The sequence below is a fragment of the Apium graveolens genome, chromosome 11 (assembly GCF_009905375.1).
Source record: "Apium graveolens cultivar Ventura chromosome 11, ASM990537v1, whole genome shotgun sequence".
Taxonomy (NCBI): domain Eukaryota; kingdom Viridiplantae; phylum Streptophyta; class Magnoliopsida; order Apiales; family Apiaceae; genus Apium; species Apium graveolens.
The window spans coordinates 116,993,321-117,013,049 of record NC_133657.1 but is presented as its reverse complement, the minus strand read 5'-3'; the positions used below and the strand labels follow the sequence as shown (position 1 = coordinate 117,013,049).

Sequence of the window (19,729 nt, the reverse complement as noted above, 5' to 3'; positions counted from 1 at the left end):
GTTTCATGTCAATGTAGTAGGTGATCGTGTAGTGCAATTTCTATCAATAAAGGACATGGGGGATGAACTTATAGCTAAGTCAAAGGAAGCTACAGATCAGATCGAGGAAAAGGAAGAAAAAATCAATGATTTGGATAATCGCATAGGTTTACTACAAGAAGTGCTTTCCTTGACTTTGTCAACTAAAGAGATGAAAGATTCAAATGTCGCTCATCTGAAATAAGACAGATAGAGAAGGACTATCTCCGTATGAGTGGATTATGCATTTTTTCTGTTTGGGGACTCTCAATTATTCATAACATATTTCTTTCATCTTATTGGCCAGTGTCACATACTAACTTTATTGTGACACTAACCAATCAGATGAAACAAATAATTTATGAATGATTGAGAATCCCCAAAAAAGGAAAAATATGCATAATCTGGTCATACGGAGATAGTCATTCTCTACTTGTCTTATTTCAGATGAGCAATTTGTTGAATTTCTGTACTCTTTAACTGACAAAGCCAAGGCAAGCTAATCTTGTAGTAAACGTATGCGATTATTCAAATTTTAAATTTTTTGTTCCTCTTCCTCGATCTTATCTGTAGGTTTCTTTGTATTAGCTTTTTGCTCTTCCCGCTTGTCCTTTATTGATAGCAATTCCACTACATGCTCACGTACTACATTGACATCAAACCCATTATATTCCAATTTATGAAAGATTTCCACCATATCATCTAAAATATTATTTGGGTATCAGGTTGCAAGGTGTGTGTCTTCTCAACAACATTGACAAAGGCAACCATTAAAGTTATTATCCATCCTTCACGGGAACCCTTTTTTCTGAGAACAAGGTTTGGAAGCGTGGAAACTGGGGGTGAACAGGCCAGGAATGAGCTGTACCCTAACTTATTATATCAAAAGTCTATGGAGGATTAATACATTGCGATGGTCATAAAACAAAACTTCACTACAATTTATTGTACATTGGTCCCCAAATAAAAATATAATAAAAAGTAATAACATTTTTTGTGAAAACAAATTTTATTATGTACACTAGTTTACTTGTAGTATGAGCAGTAGTCTTGATAGCTTTGAACCACATGGAAAAAGGTTCATCATGAGACATATTTGAGGGAAATCGAAATGTGGACATTTCTTATTCTTTGAGCAAAATATCATTTCCATCAAACTCTTTCATTTTTTCAGCCCCGCGTCTTAATTAGAAGGTAAACAAATAGCTATTAATTAATATAAAAATTAAACAGAAATAACCACTGACCAACAAAGAGTTAACAAACAGTTCGATATGAATACTAACTTACTTGTTAAAACAGTGGTTTTGGGTGTTTCAAACCATTTGGAGAGAGGTTCATCATCTACCAATGGTGGATTTTTCCTCTTCTTTCATAAAGATTTTTCCTAAACAGCATGCAAAATTGTTATCAGGTAAAAGAAATGCTAGATGACGAGGTAGCTTGAGTTGTAGATGGAAGGTGTGTATGTGGTGTTCTTGATGGGTTTTTCTTCTTCATTTTTTTAAACACACATTTTCTTCTTTTTGAATTAAGACTTCATTCGACAATAATTTAGCATAATAATTTTTAAAATAAAAATATTATTCAATTTTAACCTATTTAATTCATTAGAACTTTGGACATAGTTAATTTTAATAAAAATAATTGTAATTAGTATAATGTTCCTTTTTTATTTTAGAAAACGTATAAGAATATGCATGCATATAAATTTTGTGGTATGTTTATAAACACAAATGTGTCATTCTCGTCCACCTCTCTCCCTCACCGACACACTCTCCCCAAAAACAAAACTCCCCTGCACATTTACCCTAATTTCAACACCATTATCCATGTCTTCTAAAAGATACAATTTCACTTTCTACTTTATTTCGTAACTTGTTTATTTTTAACTGGTGTAATTTAAAGACCTCGTGATATACATATACTATTTTCACTTTGTACATTGTTTGATAACTTGTTATATTTTAATTTGTTCAATTTTATGTATTGACATCTATGATATGATAATTAGAAATTAGAGTAACACATAAATACACACACATACATATACATATATATATATATATATATTTCTCAATGTTTTTAAATAGATATTGAGTTATATATACCATCGATCTACATTTCTATTTAAAATCCGAGTATAAGCTCTATACATTTTTAGTTATGAAATTAGATGTTGAATATACCGACACATAGGTCATGGCACAATTTGTGTTTTAAAAAATACCTAATTCACTCAAATTTTGAAATTAGATGTTTATTGTAGAATAAAGTCCAGTTGAAAAGAAGAAAATGTATGTTCAAAAAAAGGAAGAAGAAGAAATCCATCAAGAACCCTATAGACCCTGCAACTCAAGGTACAAAATGTGTATGTGCTAAAACTTACCACCGTCATTAGCTACTACGTAAAGTTGCCAGAGTACGATTAACCTGAGGATTTGAAATCATTAGCTCATAATAATTTTGCATGCTCTTTAGGAAAAATCTTTATGAACGAAGGGGAAAAGTCCACCCTCCTTGTACCACCATTGAAATTGCTCGATGATGACCCTCTCTCCAAATGGTTTGAAACACTCAATACCCCTGTTTTAACAAGTTAGTGTTCATATAGAACTTATTTTTAACTCTTTGTTGGTAAGTGGTCATTCGTGTTTACTTTTTTATTTAAATTAGTAACTATTTGTCTACATCCTAATGAAGACCCTGGTACTGAAAAATAAGAGAGTTTGATGGAAATGATGCTTTACTGAAAGAATAAGAAATATCTGCATTTTGGTTTCCCAAAAATATGTCAGACGACGACCTCTCTCCATACGATTTAAAGCTATGAAGACTGCTACTCATACTACAAGTAAGCTAGTGTACATATTAAAATCCGTTTTCACACGACATGTTATTACTTTTTTATTCAATTTTTATTTGTGGACGAATGTACAATAAGTTGTAGTCAAGATTTTGTTTCCTCACCATCATAATGTATTTCGTAGAATTTTGATATAATAAGTTAGCTAGTATCATATTGAAGGCCTTGCACACATGTGTAGAAGTTTTTTGTAATACACTTTTTGCTGATGTAGGCACCTCACAAGGGAGGAAAGTTAATCAATGCACTACATATTGTCGTCAAGATATTGTTATCCGATCCTCTTAATATAATGATCATATTTTATCATTTATTAAGAAAAGCCCACTCTGGAAAAATATTGAGTCTATGCAGGCATTTGGCATGTTCCCCCAGAATCCACGCTTTCAAACCTTGTTCTCAGAAAAAGGGGGTTCTCGTGAAGGTTCGACAATAACTTTAATGGTTGACTTTATCAATGTTGTTGAGAAAACATGCATCTTGCCACCTGATGACCCAAAAAACATTTTAGAGGATACGGTGGAAATCCTTCATGATTTGGAATATAATGGGTTTCAGGTCAATGTAGTAGGTGATCGTGTAGTGCAATTTCTATCAATAAAGGACATGCGGGATGAACTTAAAGCTAAGTCAAAGGAAGCTACAGATCAGATCGAGGAAAAGGAAGAAAAAATCAATGATTTGGATAATCGCATAGGTTTACTGCAAGAAGTACTTTCCTTGACTTTATCAACTAAAGAGCTGAAAGATTCAAATGTCGCTCATCTGAAATAAGACAGATAGAGAAGGACTATCTCTGTATGAGTGGATTATGCATTTTTTCTGTTTGGGGACTCTCAATCATTCATAACCTATTTCTTTCATCTTATTCGCCAGTGTCACATACTGACTTTATTGTGACACTAACCAATAAGATGAAACAAATAAGTTATGAATGATTGAGAATCCCCAAAAAAGGAAAAATATTCATAATCTAGTCATACGGAGATAGTCATTCTCTACTTGTCTTATTTCAGATGAGCAGTTTGTTGAATTTTTGTACTCTTTAATTGACAAAGCCAAGGCAAGCTAATCTTGTAGTAAACGTATGTGATTATTCAAATTTTAAATTTTTTCTTCCTCTTCCTCGATCTGTAGGTTTCTTTGTATTAGCTTTTTGCTCTTCCCGCTTGTCCTTTATTGATAGCAATTGCACTACATGCTCACGTACGACATTGACATCAAACCCATTATATTCCAATTTATGAAGGATTTCCACCATATCATCTAAAATATTTTTTGGGTTATCAGGTTTGCAAGGTGTGTGTCTTCTCAACAACATTGACAAAGGCAACCATTAAAGTTATTGTTGATCCTTCACGGGAACCCTTTTTTTCTGAGAACAAGGTTTGAAAGTGTGGATTCTGGGGGTGAACAGGCCAAGAATGAGCGTTACCCTAACTTATTATATCAAAAGTCTACGGAAGATTAATACATTGCGATGGTCATAAAACAAAACTTCACTATAATTTATTGTACATTGGTCCCCAAATAAAAATATAATAAAAAGTAATAACATTTTGTGTGAAAATAAATTTTATTCTTTGAGCAAAATATCATTTCCATCAAACCCTCGAACGTAGGGGTTATCGAACTCCGATTCGGGCGTGCCATATATCAAATCGAATCTCTCAAAAAGTACTTTCTGAATCAATCATCCATTTTAGTGCAGAAATCAAGGTGTTTTTCTTATTTATTTATTTTAATTCGAATTATTTGATAATTAAAATATGAATTTTTGGTCTTGATGTTGTTTATGTGATTTGATGCTAGAATCATGTAGATCTTTTTTTCCTGATCATTTGGTATATTATACGATTAATTTGGAGTTCAATAACATATAGAAAATTCAGTTTGATTCTCGAATTTAAAAATTAGGGTTTATAGATTTTGAATGTTCTTAATTGAAATTTGGGCGTTTTTGATTCAAGAATTATTAGATAAAATTGATTCCACAGAATTGTAGATCGTTGAAAGACAAATGTATTGGTATATTTGTGATGAACAAACGATAGCCGAAAATCGTTGGTCGGAAAATTGAGGTCAACAGCGGTGTAAACTTTGATCAGTTTTTCAGGCTTGTTCAGGAAGTGTTTATGATTTGTGTTTGTAAGATAGTGTTCCTGGGAGTCAAAGCTTTACTTCATGTCAAAGCTATGCCTGCCGGCCGCCGAAGTTGGTAGAGCTTGTGGAAGACGACTGTAAAACTTACAGTTTAGTCCCCCAAGTTTTGAAACCATTTCATTTCTAATATTCCTGTTTTAAAATCTTTTAAAAATCCGATTTTAGTTTTAAAAATATTTAAAAATCAGATTTCTGATTTATTATTTTTAGAAAATGTATTCTCTTTTTAAAATATTTTCAGAAATTGATTTTTATTTATTTTAAAATTCCAAAATTTAGTATTTAATTTCTGTAAATTATTTTTAAGTTAAAAATAAATATTAATTAATATTAGTTGATATTTAATTATTTAATTAGTGAATTAATTTACATATTAATTGATCAATTAATTTAATTATTTCTTAGTTAATTTTAATTCATTATTTAATTAGATTTAATTATTTATTTTTGATTTAAAAATTCCTGAAAATTGTTTCGAGCTTTAAAATATTATCCAAAATTATTTTCAAGACTCGATAATCATTATAAAATTATTTTAAGGTCAGATTCGGGTGTTCGAACCCTATTATTTTGATATAATAAGTTAGCTAGTATCATATTGAAGGCCTTGCTCACATGTGTAGCAGTTTTTATTCATACACTTTTTGATGATGTAGGCACCTCAGAAGGGAGGAAAATTAATCAATGCACTACATATTGTAGTCAAGATATTGTTATCCGATCCTCTCAATATAATGATCATATTTTACCATTTATTAAGAAAAGCCCACTCTTGGAGAGTATTGAGTCTATGCAGGCATTTGGCATGTTCCCCTAGAATCCACGCTTTCAAACCTTGTTCTCAGAAAAAGAGGGTTCTCATGAAGGTTCGACGATAACTTTCATGGTGGACTTTTTCAATGTTGTTGAGAACAAATGCATCTTGCAACCTGATGAGCCAAAAAAAATTTTAGAGGATACAGTGGAAATCCTTCATGAATTAGAATATAATGGGTTTCATGTCAAATATTAAGCAAGTGCTGTATGTAAAGCAAGATTTTCAGGAATTCCCATACCCTAAATCATTTAATTATGTAGTAGAAAATTGCCACAAATATTACAAGCCATTAGTTTTCCGTAAATAATATTAATACTAATTAAAAAAAAACAAACATGAAGATAACTAGATAAGTTAATGCACCTGAAATTTGTATAATTTGTCAGAATTGTCAACTGAGATACAAATATTATCAACTGAAACAGACATATGCAGATACAGATAGAGAGTAATACAGAGAGATTCTGAAATATAATTATACTTCTCCTTTAAGCTGATGTAAAGACCTTGTGGATGCCTGAAAATGCTTCCATATTTCAGACAAGCTTCACCAACTACAGGAGTGTACACAATGGGGAGGAGCTCCTCAACATTATGGATTAGAAGCTTGTAAATTAACCTTTCATTTTTTCCTGAAAAGTTGAAAAGAAAGTATGACGAGACCTCCTGTTGCCTTGAAACATCCTTAAACATTGACGAGGTATGATAAACAATAGAATATGATCAACTTGAGGTAGGATATAAAAGAAGGAAAACTGATCACAATAATTCAAATTACAAACATATTTGTTATTTTAGGTAGAGGAACACCTGAAGATCCATCATAGCCATGTACTAAACCCTCAAAATAAACCCTAAATCGAAATACTAAAGCCCCAAATCAAAAGCCCTAAAAATAAACCCTAAATCGAAATACTAAATCCCCAAATCAAAAGACATAAAAATAAACCCTAAATCGAAAAAAAGTTCAAAATATCTGCAAAATTACCTGCAAAATCCACCAATGTAAAGCCCCCAAAGTATCTGCAAGTTAAAAACGAAGCTCAGATTTAGAAAACGTTGCCTAGATTTAGAAAACGAAGCTCAGATTTAGAAAAAATGTTGCCCATACTTACCAATTGAAAGAGTTTAAAGAGTGAGAAGGAGAGAGTGAATATCAGGCTTCGAATATCAGCTCAGATATTTGGCCTCTTGCGGAAAATGCAGAGCTCTGCCTTTTCTCTCTCAAATAAACTCCCGCCCTTATCTCTCGCACCGGTTACCTTTAATCATCTCGTTACTTCTTCAACTTTTCGTTGTTTTCCATCAATCTCTTGCTATTTTTCTTCATCATCCTAATGTTGGATTCCGACTCCAGAGCTTTCAAATAAAAGCCAATATGATGATAGTGTAGGAGAATACAATAAGAAGGTGAACGGAGGAGAGGATGGTGGAGGTGAGAAGGGGTGTGAAGATTCGAGTGAAGAGAGGGATTGAAAGACGAGGCGGCTACTGCTAATGATTTATGTTTGTTAGGGTTTTATATAAAAATGATAAATTTTTGGGGCTTGTATGTTAACGGACTAGGCCTTGACTTAATTAAGTCTTTACAATCATAATTTCTTAATTATTTTGATCAATATCTTGTTTCTTTTCTTTAAATTTTTTTAATAATATTTTAATTTTCGAGTATCAGCTCCGATTTAGAGAGAAAGAGTGAATTTTTGTTAAGGGGGAAAAATAGCCGCCCAATTATTTGGCCAGGGAAAGTGTGCAGATCTGTGTCTCAACATCATTTAATTATTTTTTCAGTTTTTTATTAAACATTTACAATTTTAAATATTATAAGAAAATTGTATAACTAATGTAAAATATATGTCAAAATAACACGAAATGATAAAATTAATCGGAACAATTATTTGTATAATTGAATTTTCGAACAAAATTTTTTAAAAAAATAGAAATCATTCGGGACAAGAATCTACAAGGGACCCGTGTTGACCGTAATTTTACTATTTTAAAAACATACGATATAAAATCTAAAATTTTTAAAAAAAATTACACATCTCAACAATTAGTAGGTAATATCATCCGTATGGTTGGATCGTTGAACAAGAATTTTGAAAAAAGGGAATCACCACTCGCGATAAGAGTTGGTTATAGGACCCCGCGTTGACCGTAATTTGACTATTATAAAAATACACGCTATAAAATCTAAATTTTTTAAAAAAAATTTACATATTTAAAAAATTAGTAGGTATCATCATCCATACGGTTGGATCTTTGAACAAGAATTTTAAAAAAATAGAATAATCACTTGGGAAAATACTAGGTAACAAGAACCTATGTTGACCGTAATTTGACTATTAAAAAAGCACGTGATATAAAATCTAAATTTTTTTAAAAAAATTTAAACATCTCTAAAATTAGAAGGTAACATCATTCGTACGGTTGGATCGTTGAACAAGAATTTTAAGAAAATAGAATCACCACTCGGGACAAGTCATGGTTATAGGAACCCGTGTTGACCGTAATTTGACTATTATAAAAACATATGATATAAAATCTAAATTTTTTAAAAACCATTCAGACATCTTTAAAATTAGTAGGTATCATCATCCGTACGGTTGGATTGGTGAACAAAAAATTTAAAAAAATAGAATCACCACCCGGAACAAGACTACGTAATGTGAACCCGTGTGCATCGGGGTTTGACTATTAAAAAAACACGTAATATAAATTTTTTTAAAACAAAATTACACATCTCTAAAACTAGTAGGAAATAAAATCCGTATGGTTGGATCAATTAAAAATTATATAAAAAATTAGAACATGAATATAACAATTTTTTTTAAGAATAGTACTATAACTAACGCAATACTAAATAACCTACTGCAACACCAGAAAGCAAAATGGAACACCTGAAGTGCCACGTCAGCTGCCACGTCATCAAGTGGGCCCCACTGTGTGCCGCGTCACCATTTTGGTCCCCCATGTGGGTCCCACTGATGCCACGTCAGCATGCCACGTCACTAGTGGGTCCCATATGGGGCCTAAAATGCTGACATGATATGACACGTCAGCATGCCAAGTCCGCACCCGTGGGTCCCCAACATGCCACCTCAGATTTATTTTCCACGTCAGCATTTATTAAATAAAAAAAATATCTAATGCAACGCTATGACCTCTACTGTTGCATGCTGCGCAACACTAACAGTTATTAGCAACAGTAGCTTCAATGTAATGTAACGCTTTCACCACTGTGTTGCAATAAACTGAAAATTTTATAGATAATGGAACGCTTTTCGTGCAACGCTGGATAAAAACCATTGCCTATGTGCACTTATGGCGTAGTGCAACTAGTTGAAGTTGGTGAGAAAAACAATGAACATACCCTGTGCTGGGATTTTCCTTCAAAATTGATAGACCTTGTTTTGTCAAAACATTCTTAAGGACAAGTTTCAAAAATATAGCAGATGTGTCACTAACATGTGTCACTCCTATAAAATATTGGAGTACCTCACCGAACTTATCCACATATCGTAAAACAAAAGACGTTTGTTCCTTCATTGAACTATCACGCGCACCATTTGTCAATATAGAAAACACACAATTTCCAATGTTTTTGATGATATCTTTCTGAATATTGGAGGAAGTGAGTTGATTATTCCTTGGGGCATTTTTGAGGCATACATTTTGTACTTTAGGAGACCGTTCATTGTACCATGTAGAATTTCTAAGAAATTACCTTTATAGGATGAATGTTCCGACTCATCATTTCTAAGAAATTACCTTTCTAAGAAATGCTAAACCACTTCTAAGAAGTAAACGGACCACATCGACACTTGCTGTTAAGCGAGTTCTGTAAGCCCCGTCAAATCTACCTTTTGCATCTGAGACACTGTATACTATACTTTGCCTTTGATCTATATAAGAAAAATATTGTATTTCGCAGTCATGATGAACACTCCCTAACTCTCCCACACGGTCTTTATATCTTTCTAATGCCTTCTTCCAATTTTGAAAACCTTTTTTCACAAAAACTGCATCACCAAATACTGTTTGCTCCTTGTTTCCTCTAAATAGATAGCATAAAAAACAAAATACAGCATCTTTTGACTCACTATATTCCAACAAATGACATGTTTCAAACCAACTCTTTTGGAAAAATCTATTTTTTTATGAAATAATAGTCGATGGAAAATTGTGTGCTAATGGTTGACCAGGTCCAATAAGAATGTAACGTCTTTTCACCTCATCTCGGATTTGAGAATCAAATTCTTCAATAGATTTTGGGAGTCCCAGACTATATCCTCATCATTTACCTCCATATCATTTTGAACTTTCTTTTTTTTTAATCCAGCTTTGCTAATTTCACATTCTGGTTCTCCATTTGACCCAATATTGCCTTCCAAAATCAATGGCCTTCAAACTTTGTCATAAAATTTAACATTTTCATGCAAACACACGTTACAAATTATGAGTATAAAATATTATAACTTAAATAAACAAATAGAATAAATTTTAATGATACAATGAATATTTCTCCCAATTTTAAGCGTCGTAATTATTTGGCACTTGGCAACATATTAATACTAATATTTAAACAGTTAAATAAGATAGAACAAAATTAAAGTTGAATAGGAAAATTTAAAATCATAAGATAATTTAGTAAATCAATAATTTTAATATATATGCACACACATGCACACATTTAAATATAAACTATAAAATAATTTTTTGGTCACACTATTATTTTTTTTGTCTCAAAAATTTCACACTATAAAAAAATGCACATGTTAACACTAAATATAAACTAAATATGAAGTTAATCAAGATAAATAGGAAAATTACAATTAAAATTGAACTTAAGAAACAAACCTAGTAGAGAGAATATAAATATTAAAAATGGTAAACACTGATGCCTTATTTATTTTTGTGGGGACAGTAACTTATGTTATCATATTGTTGGATTTATCGTGTTGTTGGGGCAGTTGTACCGTAAAGTAGAATACAGATGACCTGATCAATTGGTTAGTGGCAGATGACATGGTCTTTTTAGTTAGTGGGGTCACAGTACAAAAACTTATTATTTATATTTTAATATATAAAATTTAATAATAAAATTTTTAGTGTAGTGGGTCAAAGGACCCTGCATGACCCCAACTAGTCTGGTCACTGATTACAAGTAAGCTAGTGTACATATTAAAGTTCCTTTTCAAACGAAATCTTATTACTTTTTATTCAATTTTTATTTATGGACCAATGTACAATAAATTGAGTCAATATTTTGTTTTCTGACCATCACAATATATTGATCCTCCGTAAAATTTTGATATAATAAGTTAGCTAGTGTCATATTGAAGGGCTTGCTCACATGAGTAGCAGTTTTTTGTAATACACTTTTTGATGATGTAGGCACCTCATGAGGGAGGAAAGTTAATCAATGCACTACATATTGTATTCAAGATATTGTTATCCGATCCTCTGAACATAATGATCATATTTTACCATTTATTAAGAAAATCCCACTCTGAAAGAGTATTGAGTTTATGTTCCCCCAAAATCCATGCTTTCAAACCTTGTTCTCAGAAAAAGAGGGTTCTCGTGAAGGTTCGACAATAAATTTAATGGTTGACTTTGTCAATGTTATTGAGAAGACATGCATTTTAGAGGATACGGTGGAAATCCTTCATGAATTGGAATATAATGGGTTTTATGTCAATGTATAAGGTTATCGTGTAGTGCAATTGCTATCAATAAAGAATACGCGGGATGAACTTAAAACTAAGGCAAAGAAAGCTATAAGTCAGATTGAGGAAGAGGAAGAAAAAATCAATGATTTGAATAATCGAATAGGTTTACTGCAAGAAGAGCTTGCCTTGGTTTTGTAAACTAAAGAGCAGAAAGATTCAACTGTCGCTCATCTGAAAACAGACAGATATAGAAGTACTATCTCCGTATGAGGGGATTATGCATGTTTTTCTTTTTTAGGGGACTCTCAATAATTCATAAGTTATTTCTTTCATCTTATTGGTTAGTGTTACATACTGACTTTATTGTGAAACTAACCAATATAATGAAAGATATAAGTTATGAATGATTGAGAATACCCAAAAAAGGAAAAATATGCATAATGCGGTCATAAGGAGATAGTCATTCTCTATCTGTCTTATTTCAGATGAGCAACAGTTGATTTGTTTGCTCTTTAATTGACAAAGCATGGCAAGCTAATCTTGCAGTAAACATATGCGATTATTCAAATCTTTAATTTTTTCATCCTCTTCCTTATTCTGATTAGTAGGTTTCTTTGCCTTAGCTTTATGTTCTTCCCCCTTGTCCTTTATTGATAGCAATTGCACTACATGCTCACGTACTATATTGACATCAAACCCATTACATTCCACTTTATGAAGGATTTCCACCATATCATCTAAAAGAATTTTTGGGTCATTAGGTTGCAAAGTGCGTGTCTTCTCAACAACATTCACAAATTCAACAATTAAAGTTATTGTCGATCCTTCACGGGAACCCTTTTTCCTGAGAACAACGTTTGAACGTGTGGATTCTGGGGGAACAGGCCAAATGCCGACATAGACTCAATACTCATCTAGAGTGGGCTTCTCTTAACAACTGATAAAATATGATCATTACATTGAGAGAATCAAATAATAATATCTTGACTACAAATTATAGTAAATTGATTGAATTTCCTCCCCTGCGAGGTGCGTGCACAGCAAAAAGTGTATTACAAAAAACTGCTACACATGTGAGCAAGGCCTTCATTATGACACTAGCTAACTTATTATATCAAAAATCTAAGCATGATCAATACATTGCTATGGTCATAAAACAAAACTTCACTAGAATTTATTATACATTGGTCCACAAATAAAAATGAAATTAAAAGTAATAACTTTTTGTGTGAAAACAGATTTTAATATGTACACTAGTTTACTCGTAGTATGAGCAGCAATCTTCATAGCTTTAAACCACATGAAGAGACGTTCATCATAAGACATATTTAAGGAAAACCGAAATGAGGACATTTCTTATTCTTTGAGCAAAGCATAATTTCCATCAAACTCTTTCATTTTTTCACCGTAAACAAATAGCTATTAATTTAAATAAATATTAAATGAAAATGACCACTGACCAATAAAGAGTTTTATATGAATACTAACTTACTTGTTAAAATAACAGTTTTGAGTGTTTCAAACCATTTGGAGACACGTTCATCATGTAGCAATGGTGGACTTTTCATCTAATTTCATGAAGATTTTTCCTAAACAACGTGCAAAATTGTTATCAGGTAAAATAAATGCTAGATGACCACGTAGCTAATGATGGTGGTAAGTTTTACCACATATACTTTCTCTACATTGAGTTGTAGATGGTAGGTCTTTATGTGGGGTTCTTGATGGGTTCTTCTTCTCTCTTTTTTAAAACACACATTTTTTTCTTTTTCAACTGAGACTTCATTCTACAATAATTTAGTATATTAATTTTTTTCTTTAAAAATATTTTTAAATTTTAACCTATTTAATTCATTAGAATTTTATACATAGTTAATTTTTATATAATAATTATAATTAGTATAATGTTCCTTTCTCATTTTAGAATACGAATAAGATTATGTATGCATATAAATTATGTGGTATGTTTACAAACACACATTGTCACATGTGTCATTCTGGTCCACCTCTCTCCCTCACTAACACACACCCTCCCCAAAAACAAAACTCATGTGCACAGTTACCCCAATTTCAACACCATTATCCATGTCTTTTAAAAGATACAATTTTCAGTTTCTACTTTATTTTATAACTTTTTCATTTTTAATTTATCAAATTTAACGACTCTCATGATCTACAATTACTATTTTCAGTTTGTATATTGTTCATCAGTTGTTATATTTTAATTTGTTCAATTTTATGAATTAACATCTATGATATAATAATTAGAAATTAGAGTAACACATAAATACACGCACATACATACATATAAACATGTAAATATGTTTTATTTATTTTCTCAATGCTGTTAAATAAATATTGAGTTATATATACCATCTCAAATAACTGAGGAATTTATATAATTTAAAGAATTTAATACATACATGTGCAAAGATCATTTTAATTGTACAAAATGTAATATATTTATATAATAGAAACCAACCTTATTATAAATATTAGAAACCAATGACAAATTATAGCTTGAAATGAATCTCCACCACACAAATTTTATCCAACCTCTTTGTGTCTCCTCCCCTGAATTCCAACTGAAACTCCCTATAGTATATCTATTTATAAAAAAAATCTATATATTTTTAATTTTGTTTCATTAATGGACAAATGTTTTTTAAAATCTGACTTCATTATATATTTCTCTATCTTCCAGCAATTAATTTGTATACCATGTTTGCTATATTATGATGATAATCACTATTTATATTTAACACAATCACTAAACTAAAATTACTATAATTTCAGAACTTTCTAAATTTTAGTGATTCTTGTAAACATAATTAGTGATTTATTACTTTTCTCCCATACACCTTTCTCATATAACACACTTTTTTCCTAGTGTCCCATCTTTTCCCGCATGATATACCATTAATCTCCTAATACACCTTTATCGTACCACACCAATTGGAACACTACCCCATCATACTTAATAAATTAATTTTACCCCAAATATAATCAGAGCGGTGCCTGAGGGTGTGGAAGTGGTGTCTGTTAAAAATAGCACCTGTATATACCAGTTTATATATATATAAGTGTTTCTTTATCTGAGAGAAAACAAGATAGATGCACTAGTAAGCGTCTGTTTTATTTCAAAAGAAGAACAGTACAATATAAGAGATTGGTTTAGCTGATAATGGCTAAAAACCAGGGACACAACTGATTCTCCTAACACGACTGAAACACACGATTATTTCTCTGGACTCCTATAAAATCTCTACTACGTGAAGACTAATTCCACAAGCTGATCTCTAGACATGCAGCAGTAACAGGCACGTGCATGTGTAAAAAGAAACTTACATTAAATAAAATAACAAGCTTAAATTAAAAACCCAACAATCACCCTCCTAATTTAAGCTTGTTTGCTTAACTCCTTCACTCCCAGTAGTTTCCGCATTCTCTCAAATTTAACAGTAGTGAGGCTCTTCGTTAACACATCTGCTCGCTGAAACTCCGTGCTGACATGCTTGACAATTATCTCACCCCTTTCAATGCATTCACGGATAAAATGATAGCGGATATCTATGTGTTTGCTACGGCCATGAAACACTGGATTTTTGGCCAAATCGATCGCGGATTTGTTGTCTATGTATATAACCACAGGACTAACAAAATCTCCAGTTATTTGTTTCAACAGGTTCCGTAACCAAATAGCTTGGCACGCAGCCGCTGTTGCTGCCATGAACTCCGCCTCGCAGGATGAGAGAGCAATGCACCGTTGTTTTTGAGATACCCAGGTCACTAAACTTTCATTCAGGTAGAATACCATGCCTCCAGTACTTCTTCTGTCAACAACAAAACCACCCATATCGCTGTCAGAATAACCAGTGAGAATATTGTTTCCACCTTCCTTTGTGTATACCAGGCCAAAATCAATTGTACCCTTTATGTAACGCAGAATTCTCTTTGCTGCATTCATGTGCATCGTGGTGGGCTTTTCCATAAACCTACTCACCATCCCAACCGAAAAAGCAATATCTGGCCTCGTATTTACAAGGTAACGTAACCCACCTACTATACTTTTGAACAGAGTAGAATTCACAGGCTTACCGTTCTCATCCTTTGACATTGATTCCTTGGGATCCATCGGGTATTTGACTGGATTGCAGCCTGCCAATCCTGCTTTCTCTAGATTTTTTTTTGCGTACGCTGCTTGCTTCAATTCTATGTAATCAGCACCTTGCTCGACTTCAATTCCTAAGTAATAGGATAATCTCCCTAGATCACTCATTTCGAATCTGCTGCTCATCTTTGCCTTGAAGTCTTGAATGATTGACACACTTGTACCCATCACTAGTAAGTCATCCACATATACACCCACGATCAGAAACTCATCTCCCTCCCTTTTGGTGTAAACAGCATGTTCAACAGGACATCTCATGAATCCCAGTTCCTCAAGGCATTTGTTTAATTTCGCATACCATGCCCGGGGCGCTTGTCGTAGCCCATACAAAGCTTTTAACAGCTTGTATACTAAGTGCTCCTGGCCCGCTTTCTTAAACCCTTCCGGTTGAGAGACGTAGACTTCCTCAAGAATCTCCCCGTTGAGGAATGCCGTTTTTACATCAAGATGGTGCACCTCCCAACCATTTTTAGCAGCCAAAGCAAGAAGCAATCTGACGGTTTCAAGTCGAGTTACAGGTGCGAAGATTTCCTCGAAGTCAACCCCATGTTTCTGTACATATCCTTTAGCCACGATTCTAGCCTTGTGTTTCACAATTCTTCCATTAGCATCCTTCTTCAATTTGAATATCCACTTCAGACCAATAGCCTTATGTCCAGCAGGTAACTCTGTCAACTCCCAAGTTTTATTTTTCTCAACAGCCTCCATCTCTTTCTTCATAGCTTTCCTCCACTCCGTTTCTTTTGCTGCCTGTTCATAGCACACAGGCTCATCCACTCCCATGAGGTACAGTTCTTCGTCAAGCTCTATCTCTTCTGTATTGTCATAAATATCTGTCAATGATCTGTAGTTTCTGGGTTCGCTGCTGGTGGAATCTAGATCAGAGAGTGTCTCAGATGATTGAGAGTTTTCAGTTTCTGTTGTATGTTCATTTGTATTGTCTGAGCTCGCACTTTGAGATGTGAATGTTTCCTCCTCGCTTGTATTCTCGGCTGATTCTGTCACAGATATGTTCTGAACAACAAACATTTCAGGGTGAGTGATCTGCACTTCCTTATGTTTCTCCCACGACCACATTTTAGATTCCTCAAAGACCAAGTCTCGACTTACATGGATTGTGTTTGCCACTGGATCGTACACCCTGTATGCTTTTGTACCTGGCTCTTTGCCGAGATGAATTACAGGCTTACTACGATCATCGAGTTTTTTAGTGTATGCATTTGGAATCTTCATGTGGGCAACACAGCCGAAAACTCGGATATGTCCGATCTGTGGCTTGTAACCTGACCAGGCTTCATATGGAGTAATATCGGACACAGCTCTCGTCGGCAATCTGTTAAGGATATACACAGAATGACGAACTGCCTCACCCCAGAACATAGAGGGTAAGCGTTTCTCCTTCAAAAAGCTTCTAGCCATTTCTACCACAGTTCTATTCCTCCGCTCCACGATTCCATTCTGCTGTGGAGAGAAAGGGGCCGTGAATTGCCTGTTGATTCCAGCTTCCTCACAATAAGACATGAATTGCTTGGACATGAACTCCCCTCCTCTATCAGTTCTCAATGTTTTTATTTTCTTTTCCATACCATCTTCAACTTGTGCTCTGAATCTTTTAAAAACCTCGAAGGCTTCGTCTTTGGTTTTTAACATGAAAACCCACATGGCACGGCTGAAATCATCCACCAATAGAAAAAAGTACTTGTTTCCTGCAGGAGTTGTTGGTGTTATCGGGCCACAGAGGTCACCATATATCAATTCCAAGACTCTTTTTGTACTATAGTTCGACTGTGATGGAAACGGGTTCCTGGTTTTCTTCGACATTAGGCAGCCTGTACATGGTTCTTTAGGATGATTCACATTTGGCATGCCATATACCATTTTACTTGTGGACATCAGATTCATAGCCCTGAAATTAACATGTCCTAGTCTCGAATGCCAAAGCCACGAAGACTCATCTGACTTAGACAACATGCATTTAGATTTGCTGTTCTCAATAATAATTTTATAGAGCCCATTGTGAAAACGTCTTACTTTCATAAGCAGATTTCCATTCAAGTCTCGAACAAACAGATAGTCACCACGTAAAACAACCTCATTTCCAGATTCAGATAATTGACCGAGGCTAATGATATTACTACGAAGTGTAGGGATATAATATACCTCATTTAAAATACGCTCCTCCCCGTTCTTGCAGTTCAGCACTATGTTTCCCTTCCCTTTGATATGAACTGTTGAACCATCTCTAAATTTGACTTGTCCAGTTATCTTCTCATCCAGTTCTCTGAATTTTGATTTTTGACCCGTCATGTGGTTGCTTGCGCCATTGTCTAAGTACCACAAGTTTGAGTCACCTTTTGCCTTTTCATTTTCAGCAGTGTTCAACTTTGGGGCTATCCTTTCTTCATTCAACATCACACTAGCATTTTCCTCTTCACGCTCTGTTAGCAACAGAGCTGGTTCATCATCTTGAATCTGGGCTATGTTAACCTCCTGTTTTTGATCTCTGTCACGTCGCGGTTTGCGACACTCTGCTGCATAGTGTCCATGTAGTTGACAGTTAAAACATCTGACTCGGCTCTTATCTCGCACCAGTCGATTATTGTCCCTTCCACGATAGTCATTGTTATTTTTAAAACGTTGCCCAGACTCTGATCCTCCCTTGCTCCCTCGCTTGAGCCATTCCTCTCTAGTGAGCAATAACTTGCTCTCCTCGCCTTCTCTTTTCAACCATTCTTCTTCTGTGAGCAGCAACTGCCCTCCATTGACCTCTACTTGGCCACGTATTCTTTCTTCATGTGCCTTAAGCGATCCAACAGCCTCCTCGACGGTCATAGTTTCCAGATTCCCAAACTGTTCAATGGTGGACGCTATTTGTAGAAACTTTGAGGGTACTGCTCTGAGCAATTTTTTCACCACATATTCCTCCTCAATAGTTTCACCTAGGGCTCGTATATTCGTCACCAGGCCATGTAGCTTCATGCAGAAATCATCTAGGGATTCCGTGTCTTTCATGTTCAGCATCTCGAACTCGGTTTTTAGAGTCTGTACCTTCGCTTTCTTTACTCGTTCTGCTCCCAGGCACATGGTTTTTATGGAATCCCAAGCTTCTTTAGCCGTCTGTTTTTCAGCAACGGACAAGAGAATGTCCTCAGGTATGGCTTGATATATCGCAGCGAGTGCGATCTTGTCCATTCTGTCCTCGACCTTCGCCGTGTCGTCTTTTGGCTCCACTGCATCCCAAACACCGTGTGCCTGCATAAACACTTTCATCTTTAAAGACCATGCTGTGTAATTTCCTCTTGATAGCATGGGATAGCTCAAACTGACTGCACCTTCCTTTACTTTGCTTGTCTCGATCGTAGTCATTCTTGGCATATATTTGGGCATTCACAGGTTGCTAGCTCTGATACCAGAATGTTAAAAATAGCACCTGTATATACCAGTTTATATATATATAAGTGTTTCTTTATCTGAGAGAAAACAAGATAGATGCACTAGTAAGCGTCTGTTTTATTTCAAAAGAAGAACAGTACAATATAAGAGATTGGTTTAGCTGATAATGGCTAAAAACCAGGGACACAACTGATTCTCCTAACACGGCTGAAACACACGATTATTTCTCTGGACTCCTATAAAATCTCTACTACGTGAAGACTAATTCCACAAGCTGATCTCTAGACATGCAGCAGTAACAGGCACGTGCATGTGTAAAAAGAAACTTACATTAAATAAAATAACAAGCTTAAATTAAAAACCCAACAGTGTCACCCCACAAGCCCTAAAATATGATAGGCCACATTTTTCTATATACAGGTGTGTATACATATGTATACTAAAATATGATTAAGAATGTTTAGTAAATTTTTTTTTTAATATTAAAAATTTGTAAATGAAAAATAATTGGAAAATATTATACATTTAAATAATTTTAAATTATTATCTTGAATAAATCATATTACTTCTAAAAATACAAATATAAAAATCATTTAAAATTGAAAATTGCATTGTAAATCACCATT

The 19,729-nt window shown here is 33.9% G+C and overlaps 1 protein-coding gene across 1 annotated transcript; it reads left to right on the top strand.

Annotated features, from left to right (window-relative positions):
- Positions 1 to 3,232: 3,232 nt before the first annotated feature.
- Positions 3,233 to 3,658, top strand: LOC141695807 (DUF724 domain-containing protein 5-like). The gene has a single exon (XM_074500020.1). The coding sequence runs from the start codon at positions 3,233 to 3,235 to the stop codon at positions 3,656 to 3,658; it is 426 nt and encodes a 141-aa protein (XP_074356121.1).
- The last annotated feature ends 16,071 nt before the right edge of the window (positions 3,659 to 19,729 follow it).